The 24,081-nt window shown below is 46.9% G+C and overlaps 2 protein-coding genes and 1 long non-coding RNA gene across 25 annotated transcripts in view; 2 read left to right on the top strand and 1 right to left on the bottom strand.

The window, feature by feature from the left end:
* Positions 1-12,732, bottom strand: part of LOC308176229 (uncharacterized protein) — a 48,554-nt gene extending 35,822 nt beyond the window's left edge. For 18 of the 23 annotated variants that reach the window (XR_013938149.1, XR_013938150.1, XR_013938151.1 and 15 more), the window contains exons 1-2: positions 12,333-12,472; positions 2,377-2,535 (exon numbers count right to left, since the gene is read on the bottom strand). The gene's annotated coding sequence lies outside the window, so the exon portion shown is untranslated. Of the gene's footprint in view, positions 1-2,376; positions 2,536-12,123; positions 12,239-12,332 lie in introns of those variants that run through there. The other 5 variants (XR_013938145.1, XR_013938146.1, XR_013938147.1 and 2 more) reach the window with 5 other exon arrangements.
* A 520-nt stretch (positions 12,733-13,252) lies between these two features.
* LOC308176271 lies at positions 13,253-18,022 on the top strand. The gene is made up of 3 exons (XR_013938199.1): positions 13,253-13,347; positions 17,068-17,136; positions 17,912-18,022. It is a non-coding gene; the product is annotated as an uncharacterized lncRNA (long non-coding RNA).
* Positions 18,023-19,818: 1,796 nt separating this feature from the next.
* The window catches only part of CCND2 (cyclin D2), a 41,713-nt gene continuing 37,450 nt past the window's right edge, over positions 19,819-24,081 (top strand). Inside the window, exons 1-3 of the mRNA XM_080551660.1 lie at positions 19,819-20,078; positions 21,163-21,383; positions 22,892-23,107. Of these exons, the coding sequence (XP_080407786.1) occupies positions 19,958-20,078; positions 21,163-21,383; positions 22,892-23,107 (558 nt within the window). The 5' untranslated portion in view covers positions 19,819-19,957. The remainder of the gene's footprint in view (positions 20,079-21,162; positions 21,384-22,891; positions 23,108-24,081) is intronic.

The following is a 24,081-nucleotide window of genomic DNA, read 5'->3' as shown; positions in this document are numbered from 1 at the left end:
CTGTCTATAACAGGAATACCCCAAATCAGATTGTAGCCATATTTTCTTGGGATAGCCTACAAACACCAGGAAGCAATGTTTTAATTTCTTCTTTGCATAAATCTTTCTGCTGAGAATGAATTGGTTTCTGCACTGGTACAAAATTTTGTTTTTATTAAAAAGAGTATTTATATTGTATTTGTGGAACATGATTTATTGACACAACAAACAACTCCCACCTTGGCTCTGCTGAGGCAATTCATATATCACTTCATTAACAAAAGCAGTAAGCGAGATCGGAATCTATGCTAAATCATCAAATGTGCAACAAGGGCCAAATTTTACCTTGTTTTACAGTTTAGTGTTTTATAGGCTTGATACACCAATCACATTTCTGTGAAGATGTCCTAGATTTATGTCGATGTGAAAGTTAAGAAGATAAGTTCAGGATTCAGAGGGGAAGCACATATTTTGGAGGGCAGGAGAGGGGAGGGCAGGGTTTATACTTTGTACTTCTTCAGATTAAAGAACAAGCTGAGCCAAGGCAATCCTCTTGCCAAGTTTGATTTTTACTCCTAACACCTTTTCTGAATGATGGATCAATAATGCACCAAAGTGTGGTCTTCATTGTAAAGGAAGTGAAGACCACACTTTCAAGCCCAGCTGATCATTCCACATAGAAACCTGCATTTTTGTGCAGGAAAATTAACAAAACACTGGAGTGAAGACTGAATGGCCAAAATACTTTGCTCCTTCTGCTACATATGGGGTCCAGCCTTTAATTACATTCTACTTCTTGATCACTACAATAGAATGTAAAATTCCCTGTCCCCATTGAACTCAAATAGATTTGTCACCTTTCAACTGAGCTGCAATTTCAAAAATTTTCTTTCCTACTAGTAAGTAGTGATTCCTACTAGTGATTCACTCCTGAAAGATGCAGTAGTATTTTGTAGGTATGGTATTTTTCACACTGTGCCAGTACCGATTTCATGACCACTTGTGACAGAGATGAGGCAGTCTTCCTGCCCTCCTCCAGACCTGTGTGCCATGAGCTCTGGAGCTCAACTGACCTCCTGCTGAACTAACCTGGGGTGGGGCGAGGGAGGTGGTGGGAAACTAGTGCAGCTGAAACAGCTGAACAGGTTCTTTCTGGGTAAGGTCCCTACACTGGCTTGGTGCCTGACCAGGGAAACTCCACAACTGGCACAAGAGAGTTGGCGGGGTGATGCAAGGGGGAGAAGGAGTGCCCTGTTGGGTAGCAGCTGGATTTTTGATCAGCTCAAAGCATACCACACTCTCAGGTACGTTAGCTTAGCCTTTTTTCAGTGGGGACAGTGATTTTTAATATTTTTCCAGCTGTGGATTTCCCAGAGGAGTGGTGAACCTCATCCACAAATGCAAACCAATGCCGAGCAAGCATTAGCCTGCACTGGCTCCCTGGAATTAAATCTACCAGTGCCCCAGGTGGACATTGGTAGAGCAAAATGGCAGACAGTATCTATCATATGCCTTCAGACCAATGCCTGTCTCTGCTTCAGCATGAGAAGGTCGCCAGTGGGCAGAAAGCAAGCACACCCACATCCTGTGCCACCTCCTAGCGACCCTATAAGAGACTGGATATGCACCGCAGCGTAACATGGCCCTTGGATAGTGCTCCAGGCACCCTACTTAACTCGGGCAACTCTTCCTATTTCATTCAATATCGTTCAAATTTGGTGAGGGAATTTAGGAGCACAGTTTCAGACTTCAATTTCCTCATCATCGATTGTACCAGATGATCTTCGAGATCTTTTCCAACCCTTATTATTCTATCTCTGGGCACAAAGCCTTATCTCAGCACACTTGTGTTTGCTATTGGAGAAACAACCAGACAGCAAGATCATCAACAAACCCAAGACTCTCTGAAGTCTTTGAAATGCATTCAGCCAGGTGGAATTAGGTCATGTGGGAAACATCTTAGGCACATTAAGTCTGTATCTAGTCTAACTGTGCTGCACAGATACTTCAATTTACTAAAAACCAGCAAAAGTATAGAGAAAGTCTAGTATAAATTTTGCAAATTTATTTTCCACAGAAATCTGTGAGCATCCGTGATTTTTTAAACTGATTAAAGAGACAACTCCAAGAGAACAGGGAGAAGTACAGCTCCATTTATAGCACTGCTAGAGTCTCTCTCCATGGAAAAGGTCTCATATATGTATTATTTGACTGAAGGTCCATCGGTGGCATGGCACATGAAAGGCCAATGTATGCTACATTTTGTACCAGAGTCTACAGAGTAACGAAACAGTGTATCAGCCTAGATATATTTGTGAGTGGGCTTGGAAAACAAAACAGTACAAAGCAATTGGCCACGTTCTTGGGTACAATAAAAATCACATTGCTGCCACTTACCAGTTAGGTCTCGACTGGTACAATCATCCACCCACAGGAAGGCAGGGTAGAAGTTCCGTGTTTGGCTCTAACTCATTTCCCAGAGTTCAGCAATGCAGCCACATGGTTGTATTCAAACAGGCACCCATTTAATCAAATGTAACATTACCTGATAAAAGGCTAAAAACAAACAAACAAACAAAAACACAAAGTAATGACTCTGAGATTTAACCCACTGTTTAAAGTCTTAAACAACTCTCTCTATGCTTAGAATAAATATTATAGATTTCTTCCAAGGTTTGGAGGTGTCTTTGCAAACACATGGTTTTGGAGAGAAGTGGAACTGTGGTTTGGCATTCAGAGAAAGCAGATATGCAAAGATGCAAACAACTGCATGCCGGAAAATGAAATAATTTAGAACTTGAAAAGAGAAGAGCTAGGGAATTCCAACATCTGGAAAATATCGTAATTGTCCTCCTGCCTGCAGACAGATTCATCAAATGCAATAGTAAAAATATTGCACAGTAACTGAAAACTTAATTTTGTCACTCCGTATCAAAACAAAACTAAAGAAAAAAAAACCAGCATCCCTTGACGGATATGTTTTGACTGGTGTTGAGCTCATCTTTTGTGTTTCATTTTAAGTTACATCAACATCTATCAGCACTTTTCAGCGGTGCTAGGATGCTGCCTCCAGGTTCTCTTGCCACACGGGGTTGTGCAGTTTAGTGTGGAGCCTCTGTTGGTCAAAGTATCTGGGGCCACCTTAACAAATCAAACCATTCAAATTCAGGCTCACCTGAAACAGAGCACTGCTGGAAAACTTCAGATCTTTGTGAAAATCTCAGTAAAAAATCTCAGATTTAATTTTTCCCTTGGAATAAAAGCAATGTTTTGTGGTCACTGAATTGTTATAAAGTATGCAATGCAAGGAGCTCTGTTGAAGCACCACCACACATGGAGAAAACTCAGTACAAAATGCCAGACATACAATAATCTAGTTTTGTTTCTCACTTATCTCTACCAGATGGTTTTATATCACATCATTGACCATGATTTGCAAACCACCAAAAACATAGCTTTTTTTTTTTTAATTAAGATTTTTTGCTGAGCTTGATACCTGTTAAAGTACATTCCCTCTTTCCATACAGTCTTTCCTTTTCCTCATCATTTGCAGACTGGCAGATTTTACAGCTTTAGTGGACCCTTTTGATTCAAGCCTTCATATCTCATCCTTCCTCACACTGCAGTGGCTTTTTTTCCTAAGAAAAATTTTTCCCTTTCTAAAGGAAGGGTCTTTCTTAGACTGTTTGCACTCTCTAAACCGCGCACTTGCAGACCTAGCTGAGGCATTGAGGCCTTTTTCAAGGTAGTTTTAGGTGTAACAATGTAAATAACATACTATTAGCCAATCCACCTCTGATCACTGGGTCTTTTCATACAGTGAGTGAGAAACAAATATGTCCGAAAGTGACAAGTAATTTTGTTCGCATTCCTTTTGACTGCTCATGCCTACCCTTTTGAAAGTGCCTTTTGAAAAACAGGCCAAGGATGACAGTGTGTAAAAGTACTCCAAATCACTGGTTACTTGGCTGGGAAGTCTTTCATCTGGTGATGCATCCAGTAACACACCCTTCCAGGCAGCAGTCCTTCCCAGAAGGGCTTACAGCCCTGTGCAATGCAGAGTGGCCACAAGAATCCTTCATCCTGTAAGTCTAGCTTTTATCCAAAATACAGTACAGAAACAACTTGGGGGGTGGAAGAGGGAGGTGGGTGTGCATCATTAGACATCTCCAGGGTAACAGAATTGTGAGAAATAGGCAACAAGAGTTTTAAAATATTTTTTTTTTGCCAGCCATATTTGATTAATTATTTGGATGTATAACAATTAGTGCATGAAGAGAGTACAAGACATACAATGTGTTCAGATTTTAATAAAATATTTGATAATGTGTCCCATGAAACCATCAGTGGAGAAATTAGTCCAAATTGGCTTGGAAAAAAGTATTAACACGTGGACTGCAAACTGGCTAGAAGACCGGAAGCAAGGGGTAATGATAAACAGCAATGAATCAAACTGGAAGTAGTAAGGGTTTTCTTTATTTTCCTGAGGTGTTAGAAACAGTTGGTGCTAGCACTAGTTTTATTAAACCCGTATTCATGATGTGATCAAGGATGAATGAACGATTTGTGCTGAAATTAAGTCTGCAGGTAATCATAATTTGGAAAGAAATAAAGCAAGGTATTAAAAAAAAAAAGAGAGAATCAGAGGACTCAAGGAGTTTCTGCTGGAGCCTGGAATATAAGGGGGTAGGAGAAGAATCAGTGGAGACCTGGACTAGGGTTGTGATACTGGGGAGGATAACAGTCTGAAACTAGCAAATTAAAAATGGACCTGATGCCAGGGATGCCTAGCCTTCATTCAGGCTTCATGCCAGCAGAATTCCTAAGCAGGTGCTCAACTTTAGGCATGTAAATAGTTACTGAGTCACTGAGAATGAAACTAAGCCTGCTAAAATCTTTGCTGAATTGAGACCAGACTGTTCAGTACACTGAAGACTGAGCCTTCTTCCCTTTTTTCCCCATGACACATCCTTCATCTGCTTGATACACGTTTAGGCTATGGGGCTCCATGGGTACTGGGGACTATTTCTTTCAGAGAACCAGCAGCTGTGGACTCTGCTCTCACTAAAGTATTTTGAAAGTCCAAACTTCAGCTCAGCTTCAGGCAGAAAGAACAGTGAAAGTTCCACACCTCTCTGAGGATGAAAATTTCATCAGCAATGATAAATTGTTTCAGGACTACACAGGGGATTTTGGTTTGTGCTCAACTTTTATTTGACAGCAAAATCACACGCATTCAATATAACGTCTCATGGAAAGAGTTGTTTCAAAGTAGAAAAAAAAAGACTATTTTATTTAAAACAAACAAAAAAAAGGTTAAACAGCATCTTCGCAAATTTTCCTTTAAACTATTTCAGAGAAACAGAAATCAGTTTATAAAAGAACTCACATTTTACAGGAATGGTGTTTTCTAATGAAAACTTTTGTCCTTACATTCAACATTTGTATCTCTCATTGCATATACTGAAAGGTTATTAGTGATTCTCTGCATATCTAGTACAATACATTTTTTTTTATTTTTATCTTTATTCTCACCAACACTTCACATGTTACCTGGTGCATCCTACTCCTACTGTTTTCTAGTCCCTAGGACTGGCAAACAACCTTTCCCTTCCCACTTCAACAGAAACTTTACCTCAACTCTGCTTGGTTCTGAAAACTTTATACCCTTTGTCATGTCACTTTCATCAAAACATTTCTGTTGGTCAACTCTTTTGAGGAAAATAAAAGAAAACAAAACAAAAAAAAGAGGGGAAAAAGAACCTTAGATTATGAAAGAATTTTCACCTTCACAGAGAAACAAAAACAAAAAAAAAATAAAAGAACACTTGAAAGTAGAGCTTCAATGTTCGAAATCAAGAGGAATGAAATGCACTACTACTTTTAAGCAGTATTTGGGGATTTTGAGGGACCTTTGCATGTGATATGTTAAGGTTGATGCTGTCAGCGTATTAACTATCACTCCAGGATGCCATCTAAAATCTTGCTACATTACTACTTTACCCTCAGTAGCTAACACTGTATATATAGTGTTTTGGTATCTCGTGGGCTTTATACTGTAGGATGTTGAAGAAAATTCTGGGCTTTGCTTGTCTTCCTGAATCCATCCACACCATTTTGTCTTCACTAGAATTCTGCTACAGGATTTCTGAAGACCACAAGTGGTTAAGACACTGGCTACATCCAAAACAATGTGCCTTCAGGGGCACAGACACTATTTTTGTTACTAATGTTTTAGAACCAACCAGAAGGAAGACAATTTCCAAATCCCTAGCAAGACTTCCTTAGATAACTGAAATTGTGTTTGTTTATCTCCCATCCAAACAACAACCAAGACCTACCTTGCTGGACTCCCCAGCCCTGCAAGAAGGTACAGGTCAAAGGCATGAGGATGATCATTCAGTTACATTTTGAGAAAACTGGAAACAGTTAAAAGCTTCCTGGAAGGTTAAAAAGCACATGATGTGTCCAAGCTCCCAAGAGAGCTTTGAAAATTTTCACTCATGGTCACTGCCCACATTCTAAGCACGCTGCAAGAGGACAAACATTGCAGAATAAGATGTGCCCTTCCTCGATTCCTTCTGTCCAGGAGCAATAACAATTTAGAAAAAATAAATAAATAAAAATAGCTTGCCCCCCTTCTTCTCTAATCCACAAGGAGTTTGAAACACTAAGAGGGAAAAAGAAACAGGTAACTAGTTCAGGAAGGCACAGCAGCAACCTATGCAACAGAACCTCCCTGGAATCTTTGGTGGTAGCCACCTCTCCTTCCGAGAGAGTAAATGAGCAGGGCAATTCTCAGTTCAAGTTCAAGACCAGCTCAGTTTTCCCTTGCCTCCCTGCCACACTCCATCTCCAGTTTGGTGACAGAAGATAGGACAAGCCCAGAACATTGGCTCATTACCTCTGGGCAGAGGTAGCCATGCTCACTGGGAGCACACAGCTGGGCCCTGGCCCAAGATAACCCAACCCCAGCCCAGAGCTGCGGGGTTCCTGGCCCTGAGACTGCCAGCTGGGAACGCACCCCCAACTGCTGCCCTTTCCCTCTCCTGTCCCCAGCAGAAGGTCTCATCTTCGCCTGCTATCCTGAAGTCCCCTCTGCAGCTCTGCACCAAACTCCAGCTTGAATGGTGCCACCGCTCAAAGAAACCTTCACTGCTCAGAAGAGAACACAAGCAAGAAGGTCGTGACAACGTCTTGGAAGCTCTTTGTTCTCCACACCAAGGCAATTTTGAGTCGATGGTGACCCAAACCGTCATCGGAAGACTTCTCTGCAGAGGGTTTATGCAAATGAAGCTCTACCACCAACTATCCCTCCCTCAGCCACCAACAGGTGGGAGCAGAGAGCTCCCTCCCCAAAGCCCCTCCCAGTCCACCACTGCCTCACCACCTCCCCCCGGTTCCTGCCCACCTCCCGGGTGGGTACCTTCACATCACCCCAAGTACCAGCAGGTGCAGGCTAGCTACTGTAAGGCTCACAACGGATCCAGATTGTGATCAGTAGTGGGAAATTGGTGCCATGGCTCTACTAAGGCAAATATGGAAAAAGCTTTACCAAAAATGTTACACAATTAAGCACCCCAGGAGCGGCTAAGCCTGAGCAGGATGGTGTAGAGTCTTGAGGGGCCACATCAGGACACCTCTTCTTGTGCGCTAAGCAAGTTTAAATGCAATCTACTCTTCCCATCTTCTTCCCTTTATTTCTCCCTAGATGAAGCCTTAGAAACTTACGAAGAGGAGATGATGACTAAATGGAAGAACTCCCAGAGGGAGAGAATTGTGCCTTCACATGCATAGTAGGAGTTCATAGATGTTAGCATCTCCATGAAAGTTTGTAAGAGGATTGAATCATCCTTTGTTTGCACTAGCTGATGAGCTCTATGCTTCCATGAAAAATGTTTTTTGCCTTTCCCTGATCAACCACAGCTTGAACGAAGATATGGGTCACCATGCAGGGCTTTTCAGAGCACCAAAGCCTCCAACACTCCTGGACTGTGGCTATACTGACATTCTCTGAACATAAGCAGTCTTCTGACTGACAGAGCCTTTGGAAGCTGTTTGATGAAGACCCAATTTTTAGGATCAAGAGGGAAATAAAATTATCTGTTGGTGCAGGAGCTGACCATTCTGGCAAAGTCCTTGATCTGTCCCCCTGCTCTATAAAACACTGTTCCCATGGCTTTGCTTTGGACTTTTCCTGCAGGTTTTTCTTACGGAGTGTTGAACAGCCTTCTGAGCTGTGGTGGAGTCATTGAGAATAAACGAATGGTGAATTATTTTGAGCTCAGTGCTTCTGTTCAGTGGCTTCTGATTTGCAGAGGACTTGCCCTGGTGATGCAGGTGATCCCTTCCAACCCTGTGCTACTTTAGAGTACTTTTCTTGCCCACTTATGAAGTACTGTGCTCATTAATAAGGCTTTATAGATCACAGTACTTCCTTGGTACAAAATATTTTCACAACAGTCACTCAGTAAGCAATCCCCCACAACACACTTAGTTTTCTTCGAGTGTGTAGCTAAGAGCATTTTATGATGTTTGGGTGGTCTCTGATACTGTGTTCCTTCACCTTAGCTTCTTGGTTTGCTCAGATTGCTGCCAGATTTCTTAATTCCCCCTCATGCCCACTGAGATGATGTAGTATCTCTGGGCCAGTACCATGCTGCAGCCTGTCAAAAATGTGATGGAAGATGGCCCTGAATCCTTTCTTGACTTAAACTGCAGCTGTCATTTTCCATCAGTGCCCACTGTTTTAGCTTAGCTCCTGTTGGCACAGTATGCTGTGCAGAGTTTAAGCTGTGCTTTTCGCTGCACGTCTCCACTTTTTTTTTTTTCTAAACAGAACTGACACTTTTAACTCTCTCCCACCTCCAACACCCCTAAAAAAAAACACATTCAGCTTCCTCTTGCTCCTCTGACTTTTCTTCACTGGTTCTGTTCCCTTTCTACTTAAGGTCCCAGGCAATTGTCTACCGTCATGCACATTGCCACATCCATGCTTTCATCACAATAGCCTCCTACATTAAGCCATCATTATTAGGAATAGAAAACAAAATGATAGAGAACATCTTCCTAGGCTTGCAGTGTCAGATGACAAGTATCTGCAGTATGTTAGGGCTAGCAGAAACTTCTCCCCAGCATGAGATTCCACTCTTAGGATGACACTTCAGCGCTGGCTAGGAAGCACCGTCCCAAGTGGGGCTGGTAACCACAGCCCAGGCTCCCACTATGGTACCGGACACACATGCAGCATTACAATGAGAGGCAGCAGGTGGGTCTGAACTGAAGGGCAGGGAGCCCAGGGAAGAAATTAGATGGTACCATTCAGCATGCTGAGCAGCAATCACAGGACACCAGATGTATTGCCACTGCCAAGTTTCTGTAGGGACTGGGGAAGAGAAAAGCAGCATGGAAAGGTCTGAGGTACAGTGAAGAGGTTCTGCTATGATTTATATGGAGCACTTTCCTTGTATAAGGAACAAAGGAGGATAAAACGTATACCGTTGGAAAATGTCCGCAGTGGACTAGCTATGTCCCATATTCCACAAACCCCTTTACCCTTCTTTACCTCATCCCTTTCAGTTACATGTCTTCATCTCACCAATAAAAATAGGGGAAAAGAAAACTCTTCCAGAGCAGAAGCTGGCTCTCTGGCTTTTTATCGGTCTACATGAGAGCTAACTCAGTCACAGTATTTCAGTTTTTTTCAGCCAACCACAAGATAAATGTCTCTCAAGCCTGACTTTACTCCACAAGGCCATAATGCTCACAGACCTACACCAACAGAGCAATGCGCCTTGGCAGGCTGACATCTGCAAAAGTCTGGCTTCACTGGCTTAAGCTGTTAAAATCATGTAATAACTTCACTCTGATCTTCTGTAAGCACTTCGTATAACAGGTGAATGCCATGGACACCTTAACATTAATTTTTCCTTGCAGCTCTCCTGTTCCTGAGGAAGCAGAACACAGGTGTAAAATGACCAGCCTTCTCTAACAGAAGGTATAGCAGAACCCAGGTCTTCTTGCTGGCACATGGACACGAGTACATGTGTGTCTGACTCACAGGAGCGCCCACTGTCTGAACTGCTGCACGAACACAAGTCCGTCGAACGATCTTTTCCCCACCAACCTTGCAATACCACAGGTAAGAGACAGAAGGAGCAAGGCAGGACAACAATGGGATATGGCTGAGCCAGTTCATACCAAGGACACGCCGAGCCCCGTACCTTGTCTACAGCTATGCCCAGCTTTCTTTTTACCTCCTTTTTCTCCTCCAGCATCAAGCCTGGGTTTGGTGCTCCCCCCCCACCTCCCACCCACTATGCTCACCCCAGAGCCCATCCTGGCAGCGTCCCAAGCAGCTGTGACACGGGGCTGTCTCACTGAGGCTGAGCAGAGCTGGGCATAACCCCGCTACTCTCCCTTGTCCATCTGTCTGCATGTTCCTCCCCCCACCCTGAGCCCACACTGTGTCTCCCTAACACACACAAATGTCCATGTTGGCAAAGCTCCTTGGCAGAGGGGGCAAAGGGTGGGCAGCTCTGTGCCAAACCCATCGTTGCACACCCTGGCCTTCCTCTTTCCTCCACAGAAAAACCTCCTGCACTTCAATCAGGGTGAGCTGGCCAGGGAACCCCCCATGGCACCCCCTCCCAGGGCACCAGGATGTCTTTGTCCTTGTGTCCACTTGTACAGAAGTGGACAGTGGATGGTGCCAGCTGAATGAGTCAGTCACTACTGTGTTTTGTTTGTTTTTCCCCAAGTGTGGAAGAATTACTTCAAGAATGGAAAAAAGTTCAGGAAACAGGGGGTGGAGGCGGGGGGGGGGGACACCAAAAAACAAATAACGCTGATGTCCCCAGGGTCCACAGGCAAAAGCCAAAGCCCAGTGGCTGTAAGGAAACATGAGAGAGATGCGAGAACAGGACAAGTGTACGTGATATTTCCCCATGTACACTCCTATTACTATCCCACTCGGGACACAATGGCAGTCAGTGTGCCGGGCTGGGCCCGCCGTCCTACGCCTGCCAAACAGCTGGCAAACTTCACTGAATCGAGCCTCGTAATGCGCCCGAGATGGACATATCTAGAGATAGCTGTATCTTCTTTCCCTGCAGACAGAGGGAAGCTCTGTGATTTGCACATGTCAGAGCTGGAACCACCCGGGAAACCCTGACCCGCTCTTGAGCTCTGAATGCTGAGAACAGGACTCCCATTAGAAGGGAACACGCAAGTTAAACGGCAGATAGAAATGTAAGCATCGGGCTGTGAGATAGCATTTCCCTTTCTGTCACATGAAAGATTAGTTCATTATAGAACATCCTCTCTCAACCCTGTAGGGAAAAGCTTGGAGGTTCACAGATAAAACAGATTGAGTTATGTCTTCCTTCGCTTTAAGTGAAGTACAAGTACAAGGATTTTTATTGTCTGCGATGTTAGCAACATTGCATCGTCCAAAAGACCTTGCTCATTTATCAGCTTTCTTTAAAATCTTTTGTTCACAAGCCCGCTCGTGTGTGAACACAGAAAAAAATCAGCTCTATCTAGTATCAGCCTGCAGCTGTTCAGTGACAGAAGGACTCAAAAGCTACGGATATGAACATGGGAAAATCCACCCAAAGCAGAAGGAAGACACAGTAAGCAACAGCTGCATGACAAGAATATGCTGTTTCTGTAGTGTGAGAAAAAAAAAAAAAAAAAAAGCTACAGTTACAATAAGCATAAGAAAGTTGTCAGCAAACATTATAATTGTGATTCAGTTTAGAAGGGAAGCAAAATTATTTCTCCTTCTAGCTTTCTCTAGAGTATCTGATGCTCTTCTGGACATATGCTCTGATTCCCAGCAGGGTTTGGAAAGTCTGAGCCAGGAGCTGGGTCCTTTGAACCATCTTCTAAGAGCTGGAGTCAGCAGATTTCAATCTGTCCCTGACTTTCACAGGAAAAAGTACAAAATGAGCAAGAAATCCCACAGTCCCCCAAACCTGGTAAATCCTTTCAAAACCTGCTCCGTTTTTACTCTGAATATTTATACTACTGTGTTTGGGTCTTAGCACGTTGGATGTGTGCTTTTCATGCTTCCTTAAACCAAACCGAGTCACTGCTTTAAACAGTAAACCTCTACGAATATTCTCAGAGTAAGTGCCTTACCTCAGATACTTCATCCTGAGACCCCACAGCTAGAACTAGAGAATAACACGTTGGCCTTCCTAGCTCTCCAGGAGTTTCAGCTTATACTTCTGCATGCACTCCACATTTGTGGGGCCCTGCTGCTTTATAATTTACCACCTCAGAGATGCAAAAGAGAATATATAGAGCTAAAAAAAAAAAAAAAAAAGCAATAGAAAATCCCATTCTACTTCCCTGTCTCTGGTTCTTCACCATCCTTTGCCTCACTTGAGTTCTTCTCCAGGTCCTCCCAGGAAAGGCCTTGTCTCACACTTGCACAAGGTGTCTCTACATGAAATTGAAGTCTTTCTCTTGCAGCGCCTATTCTCAGGCTCTATCTCATTAAAGAACATACTTTTTGCAGAAGTATGTTCCTCTCTTCCTTTTTTTTTTTTTTTTTTTTTTCCCCTCGTTTTCAATCTTTCTTTGCAAAAGGATTGTTAGCCCTGCTCCTAAGGGGATGCTTTTCCCTCAGTCCCTGCCTTTCAGAGAAGCTGGGTAGCACTGACTTTGTCCAGAGCAGAGCAATTCCTTTGTTCTCCGAAGGTAACGAGCCCGTTCAGGTGCTAACAGTCTCTAATGATCCATCCATTCATTCACGAACAGAAGAACTGGCACCACTCCCTTTTTCCCTTGTGCAATGTTTCTGAGATAAGGGCAAAACAAAAGACAGCCTCGAACACAGGGGTGGAGAGCGTATATAAAACGAGGCTGGGGTTCTGTACTGTTAATAGGTGCTTTAAAAACGCTACGAAGCCCACGCATGCTGATGAGGGAGATGTTTCTTTTCAGGTACTGGTCTAACATCGGACAGGCAGCACTACTGTGTCGTGAAGACCCTGTAGGAGGTTGCTTTACATCCTAGTGTCTCAGCTTCCCATTAGTAAAATAGAAATACTGGTTTCCTACCCCACAGGTCATTGTGAAGCATCTGTTCTGAGTACGACGATTTCTACCAATGAGTTCTATAAATAAAAATTAGAGCCGCACCCCAAAACAAAACAAAACCAACAAAACACCACACAGCTCATATGTTCACGTCTGGCCGTCACAACAGCCACTCAGGCAAAAGGCCCCCGAAGCCCAGTGCCAGTGGTCAGAAACTGGGAACAATAGCAAGAGGAGGAGGAGACAGCAACATCGCCCCAGGAACTAACTCCCTGCTCAAGCTGGCCACTGCCATGTCACCATGAAGTGAAAGCCCAGGTGAGAGTTTCCACACACAGAGAAGTGAGACAGTAGCACAGCAGGGTTTTGCTGGGGGGTATATGTTTGCGAATTCAGGGATGAGGAAAGAGCATATAGCGCACAACCAGGAATGGAGTCAAGGGAGAAGACTGTGGAGGAGATCTGGAGGTTGCACTCTGCTCTCCTTCCTTGAAACATGTGCTAGTGATTTTCTTAGTTAATAAGGCAGTTTAGTTCCATTTACCAATTAAACACACATTCTCTGCCCTACATCCTGACCTATGTATTACAGAGTTATGTCAATGGACAGCAAGCAACTATCATTGTTTCTTGCTGTTTTTTGAATGCTCAGGAAAATTTAAGGACAGAAGTTTCAGCCAGGCAAACACTGACTGGACAACAGGGAAAAGGGTTTTCTTCCCTGAGAGTGGTGCAGCATTGGCGCGGGTTGCCTGAAGAGGCTGTGGGATCTCCATCTGTGGAGATTTTCAAAACTTGGCTGCACAAGGCCCAGAGCAACCTGATGTAGTTTGGAAGGTGGCCCTGCTGAGAGCAGTGGATTGAACTAGATGACTTCCATAGGTCCCTTCCAACTAAAGACACATTAGTCTGTGTCTAATGTTTGTTTCTCTCAGAGTTATATGTATTTATGCTCAGTTAGAGAGCTGAAGTACAGGTGAAGAGCATCATACATACAAAGTTGTGTCTGACCCTGAACATGAACTTCCAGAATCAGGGAAAACAACTCAGTTGCTGCAGAGAAGAGATGAGATTCCTTCTGATGGCTGTTGGGAAGAGGTGGCCCACGAATAACCACTCACCATTGCCTGGCTACTGCCAACGTGTTTTGTCCTTGTGGAGCATTGGAGGTGATTTGGGAGCCCTCCAGATGTTTTCTTGTCTCAGTCCCTGCCCAAGAGACCTTCCTACCCACATCAGCCATAGTTTTGCTCAGACTTAACAGGAACATCTTCAGACTTTGGCTGTATCTGACAAAGCAGGCATGACTTTGACCATGTCTAGCAAGGCACCCTGGTCAGACAAAAACTACCTGCGTGAAAATGGCAGGGGTTTACACCTGAAAAGGTTGTGGGTAGAGCTTGAAAGATGTTCATTGTCCCACTGGACAAAGACAAGTGGCTAGTCCCTGAAGTCTTCTGTCACTGTTACTTGTGCAAAGCCTAGCAAAGCTTCAATAATGGCAACAGCTCCTCAAGAGCAGGGGTACCAAGTGATGTTAAGGAGCTCACAGGCGAGAAGGGTTTCATACCACCTAGAGATTCTCACTCCTTAAGAAAACTGTCTTCAGTAGCCATGCGGCACCTGGCAAGTGACTGAAGACTCCAGCTGTAATCGCTTTTGTGAAAAAGGGCACAGCTTTTTAAAACACTTTCATATCATGGCTAATGTTAAAGTGTGCACTTTTTCTTTTGTAGCACGCTGGTGCCAAGGCACTCCATTACAGAAATAGTCATAAAATACTGCATTCCCAAAAGAGGAGGTGAGGAAGAAGAAGCAAGTAATAGCATTGCATTCTGGCAGTCATTAATATTATATGCAACGTAATAGTTTAGGTTAGCATATTTTATAACTGATTAATTTGCTTAGGTGTGGAAGTAATTGACAAAGATCAGAGTGGTAAAATACCTGAACTATTTATCTGTGAGAATAGGTTTTAATTCAGAAGTTTTGCGATAGGAAAATTGTTTACATCAGTAAATAGTATTTATTTAAACTGTTTTATTTTGGTTTACTTTATTTTTTTTCTTTCTTTTAAATGTGCCTGTCAGGCAAGTAAACTCTTCATTACATTCACACTTGACCATGTTCAGAAGACCAAAGTCACCAGTTCTAGTGAGCGTCTTCTTGTCCCTGGAATGACGCAAAGGGAATATCCAAAATACTGTACCAATGATCATTTAAACCAGAATAGTTGTGAAACTAGTACTTCCTTACAGATAGTTTATGATGTTTTTACAGAGGATATAAGCCATGACCCAAGGGAAAAAAAAATAAAAAAAATAAAAACACAACCTAGCTTTTCTTCCATTTAAAAAAATCCAATTCTTTTGACAACTCAGATGTTCTCTATACATCTGAACAAAACGAGAAGCCCAATAACATTACCCCATAACAAGTTGTCCTTTAACACAGTCATTCATATGGCTTCTAAAACAAAATTTCATACTGATGTAGCTCACTATACAATATCTTACTATTTGCCAGAAAATACACACCTAGTTCATTTCAAAAAACTATTCAACATGTAACAGGATAATTCTCTTACTGGAGATTAACAAAACCATTATATTTGCCTTTAAAATATAGCTGCTTGTGGGAATAACTTTCATGATTATTTACCAGCTCACGGCAACATGAGGACAACCAAGGCATGAAGTATCCTTCCCAACTCCCCATAAAAGCCACAGTTTTCTCTGAAGGTTTTCCTTCCTCTCTTGTTCCCTGTTTGTGATAACCTGGGCATACTATACACATACATTAAATATAAAATCTTTGCTTCAGTGTAGACAGAAAGAAAACAATAGGGAATTTAAACCCTGCATTTGTCTTGATAAGAGTAAAACCATGTATATTGGATCAAGACTTTGAGATCACTGAGAGAAGTCAGATCATTACTTTTGAAGGAAGGTGTGTGACAGCAAGATGCTTCAAAGTCAAAGATCAGAAGAAGGTTTGGGGACTGAGTCTTTTATTAATCTCTCATTATAGTCTGGGAAGAAAATAAGATTGAGCATTTAATGTTGAAATCATCTTTGAACTAAGAACAACCCAGAGGGCAGGGAAATCACATAATGGAATGCAAGAAGTTAATAACAGCAAAGTAAATTTCAAGTAGAATAGTGCAAAATAATTCAAAAGCAGAGCAAAGAAAAAAAAAAGATTCTGTTGCCATGAATCCCCTTCGTACTACTGCTAATGATAAAAGAAATATCAACTGTCCATACCTGTAACTCATCAGAACGGTTCTTGCTCTTTCACATTTCTCCTTCAAAAACCAACTTTTCCACTTAACAAAAAAAAAAAAAGACAGAGTTTATGTAAGGTTCTGCATACCAGGAGCCCAATCCGTTAAAAATGTCAAGAGCTCTCCGTTTCAATTGATTTCCTGGCGTGTGGGAGGCACCTGTTATGTGTTCCTGCTCCCTGTAAAAGAATGGCAGCCTTATCACTGAGTTCACCAAGGAAAGGATCAAGTCTGCAGCACTCACTGGAAAGTACATGGCACCAGGAGAGTTAAGTAATGCAAAAATTTCCCCGTGTCCTGTATAGTGAGAAAAATCATAATCCTAGACCTCTAGCTATAGCAGAAACTTCTTATCAGTTTCAGTTCCCTTGCTCCAGGAAAAACTGCAAGATTTTGCCCTAATTCTGCATGTACCTGTGCTACTAGAGATTATAGGTTCTACACAGATTCACAGATCCAAAACGTTTAAGGACAGAACACATCACAGGGATTGCATATCAGATTTGTGCGTGTGTGTGAGAATGGTCACAGAACATAGTAACTCCTCCTTCCACTCTGACTGCAATTTGTTGTAATATATACTTTTCAGGCTTTAACCTCACCTAATTTTAAAATGCAGCCCTAAATGAAATATAGATGTATTAATTAAACCTACAAAATTCTTTTTGTTGTTAGCCTAAATGTATCCGTCACCTCTACTTTCCTAATTTCCTCTGCTTTTCTTTCAATTTCTCTAACTATGTTAATGTCAGACCAAGGAGTGTCTTTGGGCTACCTGTGGTGAATTTACAAAGTCTTCAAGCCTGAAACATGATTTCCAGGTACACAATCATTCTTGTAGCTCTTTTTTTTTTTTTTTTGAGTCCCTTCCAAACTCACCTAATAAAGAAATTTATAAGTGGAGTTGAGCACTCCTCCCACTGTACACTGCAGACAGTTTATAACTATTCCTCTCAAGAAGGTAAAACTAAGGAATGAGAAAGGATAATGAAGAAACTTTGCATAACAGAGAAAGGAGTGAATAATCAAAAATACATTAAGCAATCACCCAGAACTCATTAGTTAATGCTGTAACTGTTGTGCCTGCATAAAATGACCCTCTAAAGGCAAGTGCAGTTTTATTACAGGATATATTTCACCTGCTCAGTGATTATGTTGTTTCAGGGAGCAGTTAATGATAAAGCTCTGACTACACAGATATTTAGAGTTCAAAATTTGCCCTTATAATTAGAAATCCGCTTGAAAATACATGGGAAACATGCAGCAGTTCCTTTGGTATCCAAATCCCTTTCTAACCTTCGATCAGAAACCAGAGGAAAGAAAATAATGATTTTTATCACTTTGTGCCTATTGTGCTCCACAGTATAAACTTTTATCTTTAAAAAGATAAAAATCAGATATGGGAGAAAAAAAAAAAAAAGGAGGGGAGGGGGGGAGAGAAATCACCAAGACTGGCTGTTTCCAGTGACTGCAGCTGGACTAATTTTCTTTTGCATCTAATACATATTTTATTATTTATGGTGTTTATTTGCTTTTGGGGCTTTCCTCAGCTTGGACAGTGGAAATACATTCATCTGTTTCTTTTTTGGCTTCCAGTCGGTTTCACTTTCAGATTCTCATGTTTCACACTCCAGTCTTCAGGTTTCAAGCACTGCAAGGGAATACTTATTTCATTTAATCAAACAAAAAACCTGCGCTCACCTGGCGCACACACACCATTGCTATTGGTCTGCGCTTCAGATGCAAAGCTTGTTCCGATGCTGTCCCTGGAAGCATCTTCAAGATGGTTCTTTGGGATTTTCCAAAGAAAAAGAAATGAGCTAAGTAACAGTGATGAGGAAATGAGGATCTACCAAAAAAAAAAAAAAAAAAAAGAAGAAGGAGAAGAAGGAGGAGGAGAAGAAGAAGAAGAGTCACTGCGTTTTGCATCGCTCTGGGACTGACGCTAATAAAATGCCATTACACATCAGCGATATCATGATAGCTGCATGTTGCATTAGCAATCAGGAGCCGTGGCACCGACCCCATCACCTGAGGAACCCGGGTCACTCTGGATTTGCACGGCGCGGGAAAAGGAAAAAAAAAAAAAACAAAAAAAAAAACCACCGGCAGCGCTGGATTTAATAATTTACGCTTTTAAATGGCAGAAGCAGCGCGTCACAAGGAGGGGAGCGAGGGCGAAAAGTATATATATATATATATATATTTTTTTTTTTCCGGAGGGAGAGTGATATTTAACATATGGCACTCGGTAATCTCTCCACGGAGGCTGTTAAAACATCTGCTGCCTCCAGTCGCATGCGGCAGTGCCCGTGGGCACGGGGGCAAGGCGAAGGGGCAGCGCGGGGGGGACCGGGCGCGTTTTCCTTTTGGGAACGGTGACCCACCGTAAAAGCCGCCGCACCGGGGAAAGGTGTGGGTTTCTTTTTTTTTTTTTTTTTATTACGTCGCTGCAGATCAGCGGCACCTCCGCGAGCGCAAAGCTGGCGTACTTCCATGGACTGATTTGGGGGGGGTGTGGGGGGGTATTCTTTTTAAGGGAACCCCCAAGCAAAGCGGCGGGGATGCCGCAGCCCTCGGGCGGGCGGATCCCATCGCGGGGTGCGGGGGCCTCACGTCCCCCGCCGGCGCCGTGCCCCAGACATCACCCAACTTCCCAAAGTCGGGGCTGGGCAATTAGGACTCCCCGTGTCGCCCCCCCACCCCCCCCCCCGCCCCGAAACCCCATAAATCACAATCGCCGCATTGTCGGGCTACAAAGCCGGACGGGAGCGCTTACGAATTTAAAGTTTGGAGAAGGAAAAACGTGCGCTGCCACAACACGCTCCCTGTTCGCAGGAGCAGCCAGGAAGGGGAAATGAATGGTGGAAGTTAAAGAGCCTTTCATTGCGGGGCACGCCGCGCTGCTGAGGGTCCCTGACCGACGTACGGCGGGGGGTACCCCCCAGGCAGCCCCCCCCCCGCCTTCCCAAAAGGCGCCCCCGTCCCCACTGAGCCTGGCCCGGCCCCGACGAGCCCTCGCCTCGAAGGGGCGGAGGGGGCGAGGGGCCACACGCAGCGCTGCAAGGACGGGATGGGACGGGACGAGGGGCGTGCGGCCCTTCTTGCAGGGCAACGCCGGTACCAGCGCCTTGGAGAGCCGGCTCCAGGCGGCGTCACCCGGCCAGGGGTCGCGGGGCAGGGAGTCCCGGCAGCTTTTTGGTAGCCAAAAAGCCACGTTTGCCCCGACGGGCGGGGAGATGCACCCGGCGGGGAGGTGGGGGGAGAGGCAGAGACGGTCCCATCCCTCCCGTTGCTCTGCAGAGGGGCGACGGCCGGGCTGGGAGGGGGCAGCGCTGCCCCCCCCGCCCGAGGAGGCCAGGTGAGGGGGCTGCTCTTCGCCCCCGTACCCCCGGGGCCGCTCTGGATGCCGGGCAGCAGGCGTCCTTAAAATATAATCTGCCCGGTAACAATCAGCGCGCAGCAGCGAGAGCCCCAGAGCTATTGGCTATGCAAATAGAGGGAGGGGAAGCGGCGCCCCAAACTCCGCACTCACACTTTTAAGGCGGTATTTCCCCCCCCCCCTCCCATCCCCTCCCTTCCCCTCCCCTCCAGTCCACCTCCGGGGGGGCGGCCAGCGGCCCCCGGCAGCGTGCTACCCGCATGCACGTCGGGGCCGCCCCCGAGCAGCTCTTTCCCCCTCGGGAGCCCCCAGCCCGGCGGGGGCTGCCGCAGAGACCTCACAAAGTTGACGCGTTTTTCCAGCCGGCTGCTTTGCCCGGAGGTAGGCGAGGGAGCAGAGCGAGCAGCGCCGGGCTGGGGCAGGGGGCTCCCACCGGGGGCAGCGGGGCTGCAGCCGCGGGCGCCGACGGCGCGGCCCGGGCAGCGCCTTGCCGGGGGGCGGGGGGGGGAGCCCCCGGTGCGGGGCTCCCGCTGCCCCCAGCCGGCCCCCGGACCCCCCCGCGCCGTTTCCTAGAAAGTTGCGGCCGTGCGCTGCTGAAGCACTTCGCCTGCTCGCGAGGCGTGCAGACCGGAGGAAGTGGCGGTGGGATTGTTGCTAGATTGCACCCTGAAAGCATTGCCGAGCGCTCACCCCTCCAGCACCCGCGGCATATCTTACTTTATTTTATTTGCTTTTTTTTTTCTTTTTTTTTTTTTAAATATTTTTTCTTTTTTTTTTCTCTCTTTTTTTTTTTTCGGGTTTGCTCTTAGGCTGGAGCTAGCAGGGAGCTCTGCACGCCCCCCCGCTCAGATTAAAGGGGGGTAACGGAGGGGGGGGGGGGGGGGAGCGGGTCAAGGGCTCGAGGTGGGGGACACCGGACGTGCGTGTGGCGCTCCGCCAAGCAGGGGCATTTCGTCCTTAGCCCTCGCAACCCCGGTGGGTGCAGAGGGGGAGCCCGTAAGTCCCTTGCGGCCAGAAAAGGGGGGGGGGGGGGAATAGACGAAAGGCAGGCTCCCGCGGGAGGAAAAGTGCGGAGCGGATTTCGTTCGGTCGCTGTAAGGGAGAAAAAAAGAGAAGCTGTCATTTGTGTGTGTGTGTCCCTATACGAGGGCCTCCTGGTCCCTTGTTAGCTTATAGAGAGGAAAAAAAAAAAAAAAAAACCGCGTTTGATGTTACGTCTGACCAGCTGCTGTTCTCCATAATAACAAGAGAGAGAACTGCCTGCCCTGGCGAGTTGCGTCACTTTGCTTCAACTTTAGGCTAGAAATCAAGAGAGAGGGAGAGACGAGTTTCAAGGGAGGCAGGATCGAGCTGGAAAGCCCTGCCGTCTTCCTCCCACCCACCTACCCCTCCTCCTTTACCCCTCTCCTTTCCCCACCCCCTTCCCCCCCCCCCAAAAAAAAAAAAAAAAAAACTTTTCCATCAGAGAAAGAGGGAGATCTCTTTGGAAACATGGAGCTGCTGTGCTGCGAGGTGGATCCCATGAGGAGAGCTCTGCCTGACCCAAACTTGCTCTACGACGACCGCGTTTTGCACAACTTACTAACCATCGAGGAGAGGTATCTGCCCCAGTGCTCCTACTTCAAGTGCGTCCAGAAGGACATCCAGCCCTTCATGAGGAGGATGGTGGCCACTTGGATGCTGGAGGTTCGTACTTGCTGGCCACCCCGGCCCCTCCGAGCCCCCTGCCCACGGGGGGCCGGGGCACAGCGCCCCTGCCTCACCGCCCCTCTCCTCCTGCAGCCCCTCGCCCCCCCCGGTCACCGTGGGTTTGGGGTTGGTTTTTTTTTGTGTGTGTGTGTGGGGGGGTTCTTTTTCTTTTTTTTTTTTCCTTCTTTTTTCTTCTTTCCTCGGTGCGGTGGGGGAAGGGGCGCGGGGAGCATCTCGCAGCCCGCCCTGGCGGTCGCCCTCCCGGGGGGCTGCCGCTTCTGCAAAGCGGGGTGCAGCGAGGGGAGGAAGTGGGGGGGAGCTGGGCAAGTCATTTGCAAGTAAAAAGAAAAGAAAAGCCGCCTCCGGCTGCAGGGCGGCTGGAGCGCCTGAGATTGAGGCTTTTCTGGGAAAGGGAGCTGCGCCCGGGGCAGGGCGAGGGGTGGGGGGTGACCGGTGCCCCCCACGTTTTGCCCAGCGAGGATTTCATGCCCACGTATGCAGTGGTTAGGACGTGCCTTTTTTCGCCATGTTGAGCTGCGTGCAACTGCTCGGAGGCGCTGAGCCCGTCTTCACCCTCCTTTCCAAGAAGGGGCTCGGGGGGGGGGGCCCGCCGCTGCACCCCCGCCCCCCCAGATGCAGGCGGGGGCTGCAGGGAAGCCCGAGCAGGCGGCGGACACCCCCTGCACCCCGATCCTTAGCGCGGGGCAGCAGCGGGCCCGCAGCCCCGCAGGCTTGACTGCCTTGCCCTAGCCCCTACCATCATCATTTGTCCCCTTCGGATCTCCTTTGGGGGGGACTTTTTCCAGACAAGCCCCCCCGGGTTGGAAAGAGCAGACCCTCCGCTTGATTTTCATGTGCGATTTGTGCGTTTTCTCCGCACCTCCGATTTTTGGTAAATTTTTGAAATAATTTTCTCGCTCGCTCCTGCTTTAAGGATTCAGGCTGCTCGGGCTCTCCCCACCCCACCTCGCCCTCGCTGTGTCTCCCGTCCTTCCCCCCCGCACTGGATCGGGGGCGCAGGGCTGGGGGATGCCCCCCGGGGGAATTTTTGCAATTGTCGGAAACGATAGGGGACCGCCCCGGGATGTCACCGGCACCAAAACCGGGACCCCCAGGGGCGTTTTGATATTTTTATCGATTTTTTGAAAATATGACGAAATCAAAAAAAAAAAAAGAAGAATTGGGTCGCAAAAAAAAAAAAAAAGTCGGAGGCTGCTCATTGCTGCTGGATGGGGCTTTTCGGCTCTCCCACACAGTGTCTTGAATTCATTTCTTACTGAATGAACTAAAGGAATGTGAAAGCCGATTGACAGCCTTCCCAGCCTCTCCAGAGATCTCCCCCTCCCCCAAAATTTAGCTCCCCGGGAAACAAAAATAGCAGGAGCTGCAGCGCAGAGGCAGTGGTGTGTTTTGTGGGGTCACTCATTTATTCATTTTTTTCCTTCTTGTCTCTTTCTCTGCCCCCCACCCTCCCATCCTCCCCTCCCCATGCTCCTTGCTTGCAGGTCTGTGAAGAGCAGAAGTGTGAAGAAGAAGTTTTCCCTCTGGCAATGAATTACTTGGACAGATTCTTAGCTGTGGTGCCCACTCGAAAGTGCCATCTGCAACTGCTGGGGGCAGTGTGCATGTTCCTGGCCTCCAAGCTGAAAGAGACAATCCCCCTCACAGCAGAGAAGCTGTGCATATATACGGACAATTCCATCAAACCCCAAGAGCTGCTGGTAAGCAGCCCCCTTCCACCTTCAGCACACCCATCCTCTGCATCAGCTCTCGCGCTGACAGCCGTCCCCTTCCCTCTCCCTCTCTTCCACAGCCGGCCACCACTTTTGCCACCCCAGCCCCCCCCACGCTCCCCCCTTTTTAAAATCATGCTTTTCACTTTTTTTTTTTTTGTTTTTCCATTCCACGCGCTCTCCTGAATTGTCAAAAGTGCTTAGAGACACCCGTGTGATGGAGAGGGACCGCCCCAAACCTGCGAGCGCACCGTGCCCCCGGGCTGGGGGCTGCCGGCGGTGGCGGCGGGGGTCCCGGCCTCCCCTCCCGCAGCTTCTGCCCCCCCACCTCCTGCACCCCCCGTGCAATTCCCTGGGGCTGCCCGGCTGCTGCTGCTGCTGCTCCCGCATTTCCCTGGGGGAGCCCCGGCCCCACGCGTGTGCTTGCCCCGCGGCGGGGGCGCTGCTGCGGGCGGCGCGGCGCGGCACGGCTCGGCACGGCGCTGCGGCTCCACCTGGTGGCAGACACGCGGCGCCGGGCATGACTTCACCCCTTGAACCGCTGCCAGGCGGCCCCAGGGAGGGAGCGGGGAGGGAGAGAAAGGGGGGGCGCAGCCGGATTTGGGGCCCCGTGGCCACCCTCGCCCGGCCCTGCAGCGGCGGGGCGCTGCGCTTAGCGGCAAGGCTTGCTCAGCTGCAAGCGGCGGGGTGCCGGTGTGCAATTCGGGGTGCCAGGTGCCGCGCGGCTGATGAGCGGTGGGTTCGGGCGCTGCGCTTGTGGTCCTGGGAGGCGGTGGGTTGGTTCGTGCGGGGCTGGTGGCCCGGAGGTTCTCGGCAAGGCAGGTGGTGGGGTGGGAGTTCGACCCACGAGTGGAAGGGTCTCGGCGCTGGGGAGTTCAAACCGGACACTGGGAAAGCAGAAACAAAAAGAATCACGATTATTCAGGGGAATACTTAATATTTGCAGAGTGGCATAGAGCGGG

Source organism: Anser brachyrhynchus (assembly GCF_964034855.1).
Source record: "Anser brachyrhynchus genome assembly, chromosome: 1".
Taxonomy (NCBI): domain Eukaryota; kingdom Metazoa; phylum Chordata; class Aves; order Anseriformes; family Anatidae; genus Anser; species Anser brachyrhynchus.
The sequence above is the reverse complement of the archived record's forward strand: the minus strand, read 5'-3'. Positions and strand labels throughout refer to the sequence as shown.